The sequence below is a fragment of the Melanaphis sacchari genome, unplaced genomic scaffold, assembly GCF_002803265.2.
Source record: "Melanaphis sacchari strain LSU unplaced genomic scaffold, SCAv2.0 Contig221_pilon_pilon, whole genome shotgun sequence".
Taxonomy (NCBI): Eukaryota; Metazoa; Arthropoda; class Insecta; order Hemiptera; family Aphididae; genus Melanaphis; species Melanaphis sacchari.
The window spans coordinates 1,229,827-1,247,442 of record NW_020271098.1 but is presented as its reverse complement, the minus strand read 5'-3'; the positions used below and the strand labels follow the sequence as shown (position 1 = coordinate 1,247,442).

At 23.6% G+C, this 17,616-nt stretch overlaps 1 protein-coding gene across 1 annotated transcript; it reads left to right on the top strand.

Moving 5' to 3' along the window:
- The first annotated feature begins 490 nt into the window (after nucleotides 1-490).
- LOC112594155 (dynein heavy chain 10, axonemal-like) lies at nucleotides 491-17,500 on the top strand. The gene is given in 27 exon segments (XM_025338811.1): nucleotides 491-556; nucleotides 927-1,079; nucleotides 1,292-1,403; nucleotides 1,472-1,683; nucleotides 1,831-2,019; nucleotides 2,211-2,396; nucleotides 2,458-2,635; nucleotides 2,829-2,987; nucleotides 3,226-3,358; nucleotides 3,435-3,627; nucleotides 4,606-4,803; nucleotides 5,883-6,214; nucleotides 6,352-6,888; nucleotides 6,967-7,188; nucleotides 7,373-7,653; nucleotides 7,737-7,894; nucleotides 9,212-9,640; nucleotides 9,642-9,965; nucleotides 10,965-11,146; nucleotides 11,777-11,936; nucleotides 12,013-12,229; nucleotides 12,305-12,450; nucleotides 12,519-12,867; nucleotides 13,879-14,228; nucleotides 14,329-14,496; nucleotides 14,608-14,787; nucleotides 17,149-17,500. Coding segments are annotated over 27 exon segments (6,108 nt in total). The 5' UTR covers nucleotides 491-493; the 3' UTR covers nucleotides 17,446-17,500.
- Nucleotides 17,501-17,616: the final 116 nt, after the last annotated feature.

The following is a 17,616-nucleotide window of genomic DNA, read 5'->3' as shown; positions in this document are numbered from 1 at the left end:
GTCTCGTCATATTTTTGATGAAAACGTTAAAAAATTATCTGGTTTTGTAAATGGTCCAAATGTTCACGAACGATCAAAAAATCAAAATTTGAAATACATACCTTCCGACGAGCCTACTTGGTATGATTACTATTTAGATTTTAATACACTGGAATGGATATCGTGGAAAAAGGCAATCCCAGAATATATCCATAATAATACGATTACATTCAATGATATACTTGTTCCTACAGTGGAATCTACAAGATTAGTGTGGATATTAAAATTAATAAACGAAGTATTTATAACAATATTCATTATTATTTTTTATTGCATACATAATTATGTTATATTTTATACACAAACATAACACTAATAATATTTATTTCAGTATTACTTTAGAAGTGCAATATTTAAAAAGGTAAACATTTCTTACGATATTTTCTATTTTTTACACAGTGTACGTATTTATTTGTTTTTATAGGTTAAACGTCCTACAATTATAGTTGGTGACATGAGTTCCGGAAAAACAGCAACAATGAAATATTTCATACGTAATCTTGATCAAAAACATTATGTAAATAGAATTTTTATATTTTATTAATTTTAATATGTAGTTAAAATTAACATTATATACATATTTATAAGTTTGATAAAATGATTAATGTATTTTTAAATATAATGATTTTTGGTTGATTAAATGACAATTATTTGTCTTAGAAAAATTTTATACAGATGTGTTTTAATTAAATCTGAAAAATTAATTATCATCCGAAATTATTCAAGTATTTAATATTCATTTTTAAAACTTGATTTATATATGAAGGCATAAATTATTTTCGGTGTATACATAATAGTGTAACGATAATTTATGTTTTTAAAATTATAGAATAATAAAGGTTAACTCAATAGTATAATAGTTAATTTAATTGTATTTTTATTTTTAGATTAAAATGGCGTTGAATTTATCGGCTAGGACTTCGTCATTAGATGTTCAACAAAATTTAGAAACAAATTTAGAAAGACATTCTAGAAAATCATATGGCCCACCAATTGGAAAACGATTAGTTTATTTTATTGATGATTTAAATTTGCCTCAAGTAAGCACGTCCCTATATTTATTATATTTCATTTTTCATTATTAAGAAAGAATATATACATAATATTAATAAACATCTAAGCTTTTGTTGAGAAGAAAGATAACGGTATCAAATTCAAAATATTTAGTTCTATATAATTAATTATTATTACTGATAAATTAATGTATTATTATTAAATAACACTGATAAATATTTATACATTTGAATATTAGATGGATGAATGTGGCACACAACAACCTATTGCATTATTAAAAAGTATATTTGATAAACAAGGAATGTACGATAGACAAAAATGTTTTGATTGGAAAGAACTTGTGGATATATGTACTTATTAATGACTTAATTAACAACATACATAATATCTATTTATAAGCTTTAAATTTAAATTTTAGGTTTTTTCGCAGCTATGAATCATATAGGTGGTCGAAATGAATTAGATGCACGTTTTTTATCACTATGTTCAGTTTTTTCGTTGCCGTTACCATCTGATGATACAATTCGATATATTTTCAATTCAATTTTATCTGGACATACAAAATCCTTTGAAGAGAACATAAAATCTGCAGTTCATAATATAATAAATATGACGGTAAATTTATACAAAGTAAGTTTTATGTTTTATATAAATTAAGACAATGGGTTACTTTTAAAATAATCAAATTATTTTAAATTTAATGTCATTGAATTACATGTCAAATAAATTTTGTATATATTATCGTATACAATTATAGTAATTGTGTTGTAATTTTAGTTGGTACTTAAAAAACTTCATCAAACACCAGAAAAATTAATTTATGTATTCAATTTGTGTCATGTAAGTTTTATCATTAATGGTATGACTCGCATATTGCCTAACACATTTACGACTACAGAATCTTTTGTACGAGTTTGGAGGAACGAGTTCACTAGAGTGATATGTGACCGATTAATTTATCAACAAGTATTATTATATTTTATATTAAAATATATAATCTAAATAAAAAAAAAAATTATTTTTCTTTATTTGCTATAAACATATTAATAATATGTATATTGTATAATTCCAAGATTGAAAATAAAAAACAAATAATGACAGAAATTATTTATAAAACTAAGAATTTGTTTTCAAAAGAGTTTGAATATTTTTATCAGGATCGAGAAATGATTGAATGTCATCTTACTCAAGAATTAAAATCATATTTTCCTTTACACATGGAATATGTTCTTAGAGATCCTCTTTTGTTCGGTGACTGTAGGAATGCTATGAGTGCGAACAAGCAAATACGAATATACGAAGACTTAATAGATTATGATTCTGTATTTTATTTATTTCAAGAAGTAAGCATTATTAGTAATAATTTTTATTGGGTTAACAATGAAATAATTTAATATATTTCAGATACTTTTAGAATTCAAAAAATATCATGGTTTATTAGATATGATACTTTTCAATGATGCTTTAGATCATTTAATAAGGATTCATCGTATGCTAAGGATGGATAGAGGACATGTTTTGTTGATAGGTTCTAGTGGAAATGGAAAAAAATCGCTTTCTAAATTAGCTGCATTTACATCTGGTAATATATTACATCACAATTAGTGATATTTTTGATCGTAATACGACCCTAATAATTACTTATTCCAGTATATATATATATATTCATTATTCAAATTACACATAATTGCATTATTTGTTTCTACTATTTATTAGTGATATTATAGTTATATCCTGTCCATTAAAATAAATTTAAAGTATTTGTTTATTTCTAGGATATGAAATATTTATAAATAATTCATTTCATTCGAAACATAGTTTTAAATTGAATGAACAAAAGTTTAAACAGGATTTGAAAGATATATTTTTGAATGTAGGAATAAAAAATCAGCCTACTGTTTTTATTATTGACAAAGTTGATGTTATTGAAGAAGGTAATTAAAAACAATGTAATAAGCACTACAATTTAAAACTTGCAATTTAAAATATATCTGTAATTAATAATATTATATCATATTATTATGTTTATTTTTTATTTCACTTTTTTCTAGTCTTTTAAACATTAATGTAGGAAAAATAATATATCATTGTATTTAATTTATGTCACTTAACATGATATTATATTAATGTGAAACATTTTTTTTTTTTATATTTTTTGTATGTTTTATGAAGGGATTTTAGAATTTATCAATAATATATTAACGAATGGGTTTGTACCTTCATTATACTTAGATAAAAAAGAAAATTTAGAAATCGCTGAGCATTTTAAAAATGTAAATATTAATAAATCAAGTGAAATCAATACGTAAGTTTTTTTTATAATACATTAAATAACACACATTTATGAGTTATTATTTTTTGATTAAATTTTATCAATTTAGAAACATTTGTTGGGATATGTTTTTAAAAAATTGTCTAAACAATCTTCATATTGTACTGTTAATGTCACCGGGAAACAACCTAAGATTGATATTTCAAAATTACCCCGGTTTCGTGAATAAAACTTATGTTGACTGGATCAATAAATGGCCCGTGGAGGCATTAAATGCTGTGGTGGAAAAAGTTTTGATAAACGTATGATATTTAATACTATTTTTTCAATTTGGTGCAAAGGGAATGTTGGCTCCATTACTACTATATGTATTTTTGTTTACTTAATATTATCACGATGTTAGGTATGACTACGTAAGTGAAAACATGTTAACTTAAAAGGATTGTGATTTTCACGCAATTACGCAACACTAAATAAAAATTATTTTAAAACTGAAATTTTCTTACTAAACTATATAATATGTTTTATTTTTAAATTATAGTAACTATATTAGGTTTGTGTAAAATACGGTAGTTTTCATTGCAAAGTTCTATTATTTATAATAATTATAAAATTATGAGAAATGGAGTTTACATAATCCTAGAGTCATTTAAAAATATAGGGAATACTGTAGAATGGCTGACATAGGCGTAACTAGACCTTAAAGTTAGGGGGGGCTTTAGCCCTAGAATTTTTATTATAAGTAAATTAAGTGGGAGGCTCTGCCCCTCATACCCCCCAAACACCTTACATTCATTGATTATACATATAATATGAATATAAATTAATATTTAATTATAAAACAAATAATAAACCAAGTGGTATTGAGGTTAAATATTTATGTATTAACATATTATTAAGTATTATTTTAGGTATAAAGAATTTAACGATTTTTAGTTTATTGACAACTTCTTAGTAGGGAGTATTTGTGTAGTAAAAATTACACAACATGATACGTCTTACACAGGATCATTACATACAATAATATAGTTTAAATTAATATTTTTCCAAGATATTAAATTTAAAAAATAAAACGATATTTTAAATTTAAGTTTAAAAAATGTTACTATTATTACCGGGAGTGTGGGACTAGGAATTATGAAAGGGGGGGCTAAAATCTATGTTGGGGGGACGAAGCCCCCCAAGTCCCCCCCTAGTTACGCCTATGATGGCTGATTGTTTATTTTTTAATATATCAAAAACTATGATAAATGCATATTTTATTTATTTGTCACTTTTAGGATCAAATTATTTCAGATATTTACGTTAACAATGTAATAAAGCAAATTGTTTATATGCATAAATCTGCAGAAGACTATACGAAAACATTTTTTAAGCATACATCTCGAAAAATTTATTTCACGTTGGAACACTTAGTAGACTGTATTCAAATGTATAAGAAATTAGTTAGAAAAAAATCGAGTTTATCATTAATTAAGGTATTGTATTAATTAATTAAAGTGGTGAGCTTATAAAATAATATTAAATTTTAATAATTCACAATAAATAATATAAAATATTATAAAAATATAAAATATTGAGTTAAAATTAACTTAAATTAGAAATTTAAATTGAATCACACGATAGTTATATTAAACTATTTATTCTTTGGTATTTATAATTATATTTTTATATTCATACTTTATACTTATTCAACAAATGAAAGTAATTTGCAATATACATTTAAAAACAATAAAAAATTTTGAAATAAAACTTATATATCTTTACATATAAATATTAATACATATTACATTCTTACTTATAAATTACCTCAATGTTTTAAAATAAAACGTTTTTATTTTTTTATTTTTGACTTGGTGTTATAAATTAATCAAAGTATTATTTTAAATTACGAGTGGAAAGATTGAGGCTGTCAAGGTAATATAAGTTTTTAGTTGTTAATAATGAGGGTACCTATGATTTATTTTCTTTAAAAAAATTTTCAAATAGTTTCATAGACAATAAAATTTCTATGTACCTATTAGAAACTGAACACAGTTTAAACAATAAAATTAAATAATTTTTTTTATGTAACAATAAGCTTTATTTACAGCTATTTTTTTGAAGCAGATTTATAATTATTTTTAAATTTAAGAATACTCATCTCATTAACCCATTTAATGTAACTTCATTTCACATTATAAATTGTATTTCTTGTTGTCGTCATCATCAATTGTTATAATATTATAGATAGTTCAAGAATCTAATGTTTTAATATTCTAACATAAATAAAATATAGATTTCATATAGATAACGACCCTGATACTTTTACTTGTATAATGTATAGTAGTATCAGTATCGTATAAGTACTTAATCTTCTGTGATTATAACTACTTTAATTCCATGACATTATGACCCATTTATCTGTTTGTATATAATATAATATAAGGTCCACCTGTTATGTATACTTTAATGAATGATTTGTAAAATAATTAATTATTCATGTTATACTTATATATCATACAGTTAGGTATACTATAATTAATATTTTAATTTATTAAATTGTATTTTTTTAAAGTCTCAACAGATCCAGAGTGGATTAAAAAAAATAGATGAAAGTACTTTAGAACTTGATAAGATAAATAATACGTTACTTGAGCAAGACTTATCTATAATACATAAGAACGAAATGTGTCAAGATTTTATGAAGCAAATTAACGATACTCGTATACTTGTAGAAGAAATAAAATCTATTGTGAATAATATTACTGAAAAATTAAATTTAAAAAATGAACAAATTATAAGCACAAAAAATCAGATGAAAGAGTTAGTTGATAAAACATTACCAATTTTAAGTAATACTAAAACTTTATTGAATGAAATTAATTCAGATGATTTAACAGAACTAAAGTAAGTAAATATTATTATTAATATTACATAATTTTTATCAAGAAAAATTTAATAACTTCTAATAACCATCATGAAAAATATTTAAACATAGTATGAAAAAGTTTTAATGAAAAATAATAATATTAATGTATTTTTAGATCTCTGGAAACACCATCTGAATCAATTATGACTTTACTTGAATGTGTAGCTATTTTAAGAGGTCTTAAAGATATGAATACATGGAAAAGTTTAAGTGATATGATTGAAGATCCAAATTTTCTAAATAATTTACAAGAATTAGATGCAAATAAAATTAACCAAAGACATCAAACTCAAGTTCGAACAAAGTTAAAATTTTTGAAAAAAACAATTGATATTCAAACTATGAGCAAAGTGGAAATGAGCTTATTAAATATTATCGAATCTATTTTAAAATACTGTCATATTTATCAAGATATTATACCATTAAAAAATAAAATAAATAAATTTGAGAAAGATTATATTAATTCTACTTTAAAACTAAAAGAATACGAAGATAGTTTAGAAAATACCCGATGCACTATATCAAATTTAGAAAAATCATTAGATGACATATCTAAGGAAAATATTGAACTTAAAAAAGAAAATTGTAAATTGAAAATTAAATTTGATTATGCTGACAAGGTTATAAAAGAACTAAAATCTGTACACGAAAGGTAAAAATAATAACTTAAATATCTTTATTGCTTAAAATATTTATATAAGTAACTAAAATTTTATATTTATATTTTTAGATGGATTATAGATTTAGAAAATCAAACCATAATAAAAAATAAAATAATTGGTAATTGTTTACTGAATGCTTCATTTTTAGTGTATGCTGGTCCATTTTCATTAGAATATCGTGAAAAAATATTTTTTAACGACTGGTACAATCATATTAATGATCTGGGATTACCAATTGACTTAAATACTGACCTAGAAAAAGAAATAATGGACGAAAAAGTGATATACGAGTAAATAAATCAATTACTTAATTTTCAATTAATATTTTTTTAACAAAATGAAATTTTATAATATTTAAGAATTTTCAATTAATTTATTACAAAGTAGAGATGCATTAAAATCATTTTTAATATTATATTTCAATTATTAGTATAATTATACATTTTATATATTTTTTTATTTTGTTCTTTATAGTTTGATTTCAAATGGGTTGCCTTGCGACAAATACACAATTCAAAATGGAATATTGATGACACAATCTAATAGATTTCCTCTTTGTATTGACCCACATAATCAAGGGTTTAATTGGATAAAAAACCATGAAAAAAATAACTCATTAAAAATACTTTCATTTGCTGATAACGATTATATTGTGCATTTAAAAAATGCTTTGCAATATGGACAACCAGTAATTTTTATTGATTTTGAAAACATAAATTTAGACATAAAGGATTTATTAAATAAAAATATACAATGTAAGTAAAATAAGTTAAAAGAAGTTCTTATTTTTAAATATTATTTTTCTACAGAATATGTGTGTTTATGTTTATTTATTTAGCGGAGTCATTTGATTCTGAATTTATTGAGATGGATGATAAAAAATATAAATATAATAAAAACTTTAGATTATATTTGGTAACTAAACAAACTAATCCAAAGATTACAACATCCATTTACTCCAACATGACTGTAATAAATTGTTCTATTACACAAGAAGTAAGTCAATATAATATAAATAAATAATATAGTTAATTATTGAAGGCCCACGTCCATATATTACTTATATTAGTAATACCGTATATTTGTCCGTCCTAAATTTAGCTGCTTTTTTAAAAATAAATATGTTTTTATCATTCCGTGCGCAAGGGAGAGAGGTACATATTTTGCATATAGATCATTATAGACATGGGTTTAAGGAAGTTTACTTCTGTAAGATTCCTGAAGTATAATGTTTTATTAAAAGTTAATAAAAAGATTTCATATATTTAAAAAATTATATAAAAATACAGTCGACTCTCAGTAACTGGAAATTTGATAACTCTAAATTCTAGGTATCTTAAACAAATAAAATTCTTCTTCAAATAATAATAATTTAAGAGTGTTAGCACTTAATGTTTAAATAATTTTGTTAACTTCAAAATTAATTGGAAAATTTTTCGATATCTCATATTTTCTTATCCAAATTTAGTATTAAAAACATGTAGTTTATCTCCGTGATTTTTAAAATTCAATCATTACAGTTGACTATCAGTAAGTAGAACGTTGATACTATTCATTATATTTCAGTTTATTTAATCGTGCATTGTGTGTTAGTGTTAAACGCGTTACGTTATGACTCAAAAAAGAAAATTGACAACATTATCACAAGCAAAAAAAATTGAATTTGCTTAAAATTATTAAAAACAGCGAGAATAAAAAATAAAATATAGCCAGAGAATTTTGAATTCCAGATAGTACGTTGTTTACAGTTATAAAAAATAAATATGTAATTTCAAAAAAAGATTTATAAAAACTCGGTGAATTGTAAAAACATTTAAGTAGGCGAATACTCTGATATATATATATAGAATCATATTTATTGAAATGGTTTCATCAATATTCTTCCAAAAAATGTGAAGAACTTGGACATTATTAGGGCATGAACATTTTAAAGTCAGCGGTGGAGTTAGTTAAAAAATTGGAAAACCAGGGATAACATGATTTTTAAACAAATTTGTGATGAGAATGGTGTTGTAGATGTATAAAAATGTGTTTAGATTTTTTTGTGTGTAAACTTCTTAAATACTTAAGCAATAAATTAATACTTTTTTAAGATTTTAATAACTAAAAAAAATTTATTGAGTCGAATTTCTTTTGCTCTCCATGAATTTTGAGTTACCAAGAGTCAAATATATAATAAATTTTTAAAATAGTAATTTTTTTATAATCCCCTTCAGAAAAAAATTCTTTTCACAGACCTAGTTTCTATTTATATTTATAATGAAGTATTAATTTTGTTAATTTACTCACTTATTTAGTTTTATTTGTATTTAGGGATTAGAAGGTCAACTACTTAATTTGTTGATTAAACATGAAATAAAAGAACTAGAAGATAAAAAAGAATTAATAGTAAAAAATATATATCAAAATAAGGAAGCACTTGAAGCATTTAAAAATTCGTTTATAAAAGAAATCATAAACTGCGCCGAACCTTTGATTGATAATTCAGATATTTTAAATAAACTTGAAGACATAAAATTAAAAACTAATTTATGTTCTACAGAATTAAAATCGTCTATTAAATCAATGTCTTTAGTTAATCAATCTAGAGATGTTTACAAATCTGTATCACAAAAAGGAACTTTATTTTATAAGTCTCTGTATGGATTAAAAGAAATTAACTCTTTGTATCAATTTTCAATACAGTCATTCATCAAATTATATTTAAATTCGATTGATTCAGCAAAAAAAGATCAAAATGTAAAAAAACAGGATATCAAATATTATCGTTCAACTCACAAATGATGTTTACGAATTTACTAATATCAGTGTTTATGAAAAGCACAACTTATTATTTTTATTTCAAATAGCGTGTACATTAGATAAAGATGCAGGACGTTTGTTGAATTCTGAATTAATGTTCTTCATCAAAGGTAAAATTGTAGGGTCTGAAAATGTTACCATAAAAAACCCAACAACATGGTTATCAAATAAATGTTGGCAAAATGTTATTAATTTAAGCACAAGCTTTGAAAATTTTTCGAATTTAATTGAACATATTTTTAGTAACATCGTCAAATGGAAAGAGGTAAATTATATATTTTTATTGTTTATTTCAATGTAGTGCTACAATTAGTCATAGAAATTAAATGAAGCAATAATGATGTTAATAACGAAAATAAAAATTTGTGTCATTATCACAAAAATTATATATTGAAATTTGTATATGGTTGAAAAACATAAAATAAGAAGAACTATGTTATTTATATCTTAGAAAAGAGAAAATAAATTGAAAATTGAAAGGAGGGAGTTGTTTGAAGAGTTAAAATGGGATAATATATAATTTTTTTAGATAGATAAGGTTATAAAACTAATAGTTGGGCGTGATGGTTTGAAAAATTGTTTCATATTAAACGCAGTTAGAGTTGAGAGAAGTCAATATTTCAAATGTTTCAATCATAGATATTTAATGCATATCTCAATGTATTAGTTTGTTCATGGAATTTTGTATTGAAAAAACATTTTTGAGATGCTATGGGCTTAGTTAATTTTTTAGAAAATTTTTTATTGAGTTTTACGTATATAAATAATGAAAACTCTCATTAATCGCTTAAAAATTAAATTAAATTATCCTAAAAACTTTGTATACAAACACAGATAAAATTCTTACCAATAAGTTTCACAATGGGTTGATTTACTTAAATATAAAAGTTAATGAAGTTAAACGTGAACTACTGAGTATAGATTTTTTATGTTCCGCAGTTATACAATTCAAAACAGACAACGAATGCGGGTATAGTGTACTCTCAAGATAAATATTAAAAATATTTTTCTTTCGTCTATTATAATTTATTGTTAATGTGCATAAGTGTAAGACATTTTTTTATTCAGTTATAACAAAATCAAATACTAATATAAAATAGTTTTAAATAATATGATTTAAAAACTTAATATTTTTTATACTTGACTAATAACTATAATTTATACTTAATGTCTTAAATTTAATACTAGTAAAATTTAGAACTATTGAACTTAGTTTTTATTTTAATATTTATAAGATAATTTTACTAATATATTTGTATTCTAGTGGTTTTATTCGGAATATCCAGAATCTGAAAATACAATACCTATCAAAATTAACAAATATTTTGAAGTTTTAATGCTTATAAGATGTTTTCGAACTGATCGAGTATATCAATCTGTTAAAAATTACGTTTATCAAATAATTGAAGTAAATAATGAGAGGTTTATCAATAACAAAAATACAAAGTAAATACATATAGTTTACAAATTTTAATTTTTAAAGTCATTTAATATTTTCAATTTCTAATAAATGTATCAGAGCAGAAAACTACTTTTTCTCTACTTTTGGTGACGCACATGGAATAATTTTAGCTATTATCATACAACTAAAAAAATATAAAAACATAATTTTTTATGTTTATAATACATAAAAATTAAAAATTAATTCGTAATTAACAATTATTTTAATATAGAGTAAAAAAAAAAAAATGTTTTATTATTATTATAATTATTATTAGAATAAACTTAGAATTACTTAGCGCGCGCAAATATGTAGTCTGATATTACGTACGTCACTTAAGGTTAATACTTTTTTCTACGGCAAACCATCAATAATAAAAAAAATAAAATAATTAAAATGATAAAGAAAAAGAAATTTAAATACGTAATATTTGAAATAATCGTATATTTTATTTTAACTTTAAAATTGGACTCTAGCTACTTCTAAGGACTTGGCGAACCACGTATTATTCGTGGAATACAGGTTGAGAATTATAGTGTATTTCAGCATTTCAAATATTCTAACTAAAATTTGAAATTAAGTACTTTTTTTATGATTTTTAAATTTTATACTAATTTTTTTTTAATAATTTTTAGCTTTGGAAATATACATAAAAAATTTTCAAATTTAACTCCATGTGTTCTAATATTAAATAATGGATCTGATCCGACGAAGGATCTGACTAATCTTGCAGCAAAAAACGATATAACTGGTCCAACGTACAAAGTTCTTTCATTAGGAACTTTCAATGAAAATGTAAATTTTATTAACTAATAAATAAATATCACTGCATAAAAGAACTAGAGGATTATATAAAATCTATTTTTAATAGGTTATTTATTTAGCTTTGAAATCTGCAATGAACCGCGGAAATTGGTTAATTGTTCAAAACTGTAATTTTTCTGTTCGTTTTCTATACGAAATTGAATATATATTAGAACAGTCAAACGCAAGTTGGCATCCAAACTTTAGATTATGGCTTATATTTAATGGAGATTCATTATTGAGTGATTCATTTCCAATATCTCTTTTGCTCAGATCATTAAAAGGTAACATTGTATTTACGTGTGCTAAATTTCCAAAACACTATACCTATATATTTTACTATATTATTATTGGAATAGTTATCATTGAACCTCCGAATCATATGAAGATAAGTATGCAGAAAGCTTTAGATAAATACGATTTTGACAATCAAGAAGATAAAAATCAACATCCTGCTATCAAATCATTGCTATATGCAATACTATTTTTCCATGGAATATTATTGGTAAACTCTTAGATTAAATATTTTTAGCTAAAATTATTATTTAAATAAAAAATTCAATTATATTATAGGAACGCAAAAAGTATAATCAATTTGGATGGAGTATACCATATAATTTTGAATATTCTGATTATGATATGTGTCAACTAATGATTACTATCTTTTTGAAAAAAAGTAAAGCAAATGAAATACCATGGATTACAATTAAATATCTAATTGGTGAAATCATATATGGAGGAAAAGTAATCGATAGCTATGATCGCAAGATTCTCTTAACATATGTGGATGAATATTTTGGTGATTTCATTTATAGTTCTTACCAACCGTTCAGCTTTTACAATTGTAAAGATTGTAATAAGCCACTAAAATACATAGAGATGGAAAGAAAATTATTTGAAAGTAATAAACCCAGTCTAATAGGTAAATAGTATTCAAGAAATACATTCTTATAAATAGCTGTATATTTTTATTTAATTTTTTCTTAGCAAGAAGGGGGGTAATTTTTTAATTAAACAACTCGATTTCATCATTAAATTTAACATCAATAAAAATGTTTTGATCCATAGCTCATAGTAAGGCTTGGCCAAAGCTATTCATTGTTATTTTGAACAGCTTTTTAATATTTTCTTATGCCAACATATTCGGGATTGGAAATCTATGCAAAAGATACTTATTATGTTTTTTACGATTGTTTCGTTGATTTTTTGAACTATAGTTGGTTACGTTACGATATTTTTGATAACGTATGAAAATGCAGTGCTTAGGAAACTAGATTTTATTAATTATTTTGTTATTTTTATTAGATTGATTGATTTATATAGTTTTGAGTACCTATACCTTTTACTGTAAAAACAATATACAGATACTATTTGTTTAAAATTAAATATTCCCAATGTTAAATATAATATATTCATTATAATAATTTATTGAGCGTTATTTTTAGTCTGATATTAGTTGAGTTTAAATTAATTAGGTATTTATTAAATCACCAAAGAAATGTAATTTTCAAAATGAGATAAATTTAAATTTTAAAATGTGATGAAAAATTGGATTTTTGTGAATTTTATAATATACTTGGTTTCCAATAGTTTTCCTATTGATAATTAAAAGAGTCTTTCACATGTTATGCTAAATATTTGTATAACTGAACTACTTTTTGAAAACTCTTATATTAATAAATGGATAGCAATAATTTGTACTTTATTTAGTATTTTTTTTATTATTTATTTAATCAATCCATATTATTAACCATACATTATACTAGCCCGTAATCAATTTTATATCATATGATGGCCTTACATATTTAGCAAAATTAAAATAGAGTAACATTAATAATTATTATTATAATTGTTGATAAATAATATACGTAATTATTCTAATTTACTGTTAATAATTATTAATAAAATATATTTTTTATGTTTATAACAATAGAAGTAGTTAATGAATTGCCATTGTCTATTAACCCGGAAGTTTGCGGATTAAACTCGAATGTTTTGTTTGGATACCATAATAATTTAGCTGAACTTTTGTGGACAGACATGATCAAGTTATATCCAAGTGTTAATATAATTGATGATGAAAATACTGATTGGGATAAAGTTGTACAAAATACTACTGAAGACATTTTAAAATCATTGCCTGAACTTTATAATATTAATAAAGTAAAAATGTTTTACGGAGATAAATGTTTTGCTCCTAATATTATAGTTTTACTTCACGAACTCGAGAAAATTAATGCGTTATTAGACGTTATGAAAAACACACTATCACAACTCTCAGAGGTAAAAGCTACTAGCTAGTATTTGTATTTATTTATTGATTTAATTATAAGTAGTAAAGAAATATTATATATTAATACATTATATTTAATTTATTACATAGGTGTTTCTAGGGAAAGTGGAAATGAATTCGATATTAGAAGAAGTTTCGATGTGTTTATACGCCGGTCGCGTTCCAGGTTGCTGGAGCAAATTATCACCACCGACGGTAAAATCATTGTCAGGTTATATTGAACACCTTATGAAACGTATACTTCAATATTCGAATTGGGTAAAATATAAAAGTTACACTTAAAGTTAAATACATAAATAATAATAAATAAACAAAACTAAAGAACAAAGTATTATTTAATTTTTTAATAAACTTTGTATGATTTATCAGAGTCAAATCAGACAACCATTAGTCATGTGGCTGTCAGGGTTGCATTCACCGAAATCATTTCTTACATCTTTGATACAACTGGCATGTAGAAAATATGATTGGTCAATTGAACACAGTATGTTATATACATCTGTTACGCAGTGGACTTATGAAAGCGAAGTCCAACGAGAACCAGATACCGTAAGTAAAACAGTTAAATTATATATTAGTAGGTAACTGTTTGTCTTATTATTTATAAAATACTGTAAAATATAGTTAAAGAACAAAAATTATAATAAATAAAATAATAATTAATCGATAATCATTAATATGCTGAGGTAAAAGCCACTTAATCTTTCCATCTATGACACATAATTAGGAATTAGCTGATCAGTTATAAATTATCAAAAAAAATTGACGATACGTGAACATAATAATATTTTTGCATCTAACAATTTTCAACACCTTTTACTTTTTGAATCATATTGTTATATTCTACAAAACTAAAATATAATACATTGTCACCTCTCTTTTTATTGGTTATTATTTTTTCGATTTTTTTGACTTAACTTTTTCTTGATAATTCCATAATTTAATACTATAATTAAATAAAACCACAACGATTTGATTACATTAAAATTTTTATTGAGCCATACTAGAATAACACAATTTATAAATATAAATGATAAAAAAATTTTATGACCATCACACACACAACTCATTAAAATAAAAGTGAAGATGCTAACTAAGAAACTAATAAACCATTTCATATCATTACTTGGGTAATCAATTTTAAGTGTTAACCATCATAAGATTGGGCAACGATAGGTATATTATCTAAGTTCAATTTTTTCAATAAAGATAAAATAAAACTATTAATAATAAAGCAGCAGATTGGCTCTGTGATACATTTACAAAGCCCAGAAAAGTTCAAGTATTTCAAAGTCTTTTGTGTATCTAATACAGATAGACATTTGCTCTTGCTTATGACACCTTTGAAAAATTACTTTCTAATTATTATACATTCTTTATTTATAAATAAATAGAAAAATTGTCTGTATTAATATTTTAATTACCTTGCTTTATCACACATAATAGAAAAACATCCAGCATCCTTAACTTCAGATATTATCATACTTTGAACATTATTCGCACATAAGCTAATAAGTTCGTTTTGTATTAACGGACTTATATCATAATTGTGTTTTTACTCGTTTATCTACTTTCACAGTAATATTTTTAACAAATTAAGCTATATTTCGTGTACACTTATCACTGGACATTCTTTTATGTCGTTCATATCGATATGATTGAATAGAACATCATTTTCTATCTAAACTGGAAACTACGACAACAACTAGAAAATGTCTAAATTTACAATATTTATTAATATCTAGGTAAATGACATAATTTACAATAAAAATACTTTAAATGCTACTTTTACATCATTAACCGTAACATAAAATGTCTATCATAAAGGCTCTAGAACTTTTTTTTTCGGATTAAATCAATGACGCCGTGGGAATCGCTTACGTATCACCTCCACGGAAAGGCTCAAGAACTAAAACATTAACTTTATAACACAAAAATTTAGAACAACAATACTAATATACCTATGGTATATTACCAATCTATGGCTCATGCATTTCGATCTATAGCTAAAATGTATACACTATAGCAAGTAAATTTGCATCTATGGTAAATATATTCACTCTATGGCATATATATTTGCATCTATGGCTTAAATATTAAATCTATGGCATAAATTCAAATATATTTATATTGGATTGAGTTAATAAAGTAGCCATAGATGTACAGATATATGCCATAGAGTTAATATTTAGGCTATAGATGCAAATTTATTCGCCATAGAATTTATAAAGTAGCCATAGATGCAAATATATTTGTCACTGAGTGTATATTTTAGCAATAGTTTCTAATAATTATTAATTATTACATTGAGTGTACTTAGAAAACCCGTTTGAATTGACGTTTATACGCATAATGATATACGGCCTTGTATTTGAGCGGGATACCTATCGTGACTCAGATTTGTGAATTTTTCATGATATTTATTATAAATTTAATAGCGTTACAACCTATATTAAGTATGCGGTTATGTCATATTCAATATATTCATTTGTTGCTGATCAAATATATGCAATCGTATTCTCAAATACATTAATCATAAGCAATCAGATGTTATTTTTAAAATACTACTATAATGCCTGATTACGTAAAATTGTGTTCGTCCAATAACATGCATATTTTTTTAATGCGCGTTAAACCAAATAATCTACAAAAAAAATAAAGGTTTTTCGCCTTTATTTTAAATGCTACACCTAATTAAGTTAAGTTTAATGTTTAATCGATTAATTTGTAAATGTTAAAGTATATTAATATATTATCTAAATTTATCTTAATCTGCTTATTATTTATATTACTTATGAATATATAGTGCTATGAAGATATATTTAATCTGGTATTAGTTTGTGTGTGTATGTAGATGACTGACCTTGGTGTCTTCTATTTGTAGTTATATTATAATATGTTTTTTTTAAGGGATGTTACATTACCGGATTATATTTAGAAGGTGCACGTTGGGATATGGATAAACAATGTTTGTCAGAATGTACTTTTCATAATACGTTTGAAAAGTTACCGATTTTAGCTATAATTCCTATTGAAACTCGCCTGCTAAAATTACCAAGGAGTTCAATTGCTATACCTGTTTACGTTACTTCAAAACGAGGAAATTCTATGAACGATAATTGTGTGTTTCAAGCCAATTTGAATACACTGCTACACAAGAGCTTTTGGATTTTACGAGGGATTTGCATTGTTATGAATACTGATTAATCATTTAATATTAACAACACTAATTTATTTTTATTCTATTTTTATTTATTTGTAAAGCAACAAATTCATAAAATATTATTATAATTTGTGAAACTATATTACATAACAATTATTAAATTTTTTAAACTAATTTATTTTATATAACTTTTAAACAATAACATTTAATTAGTT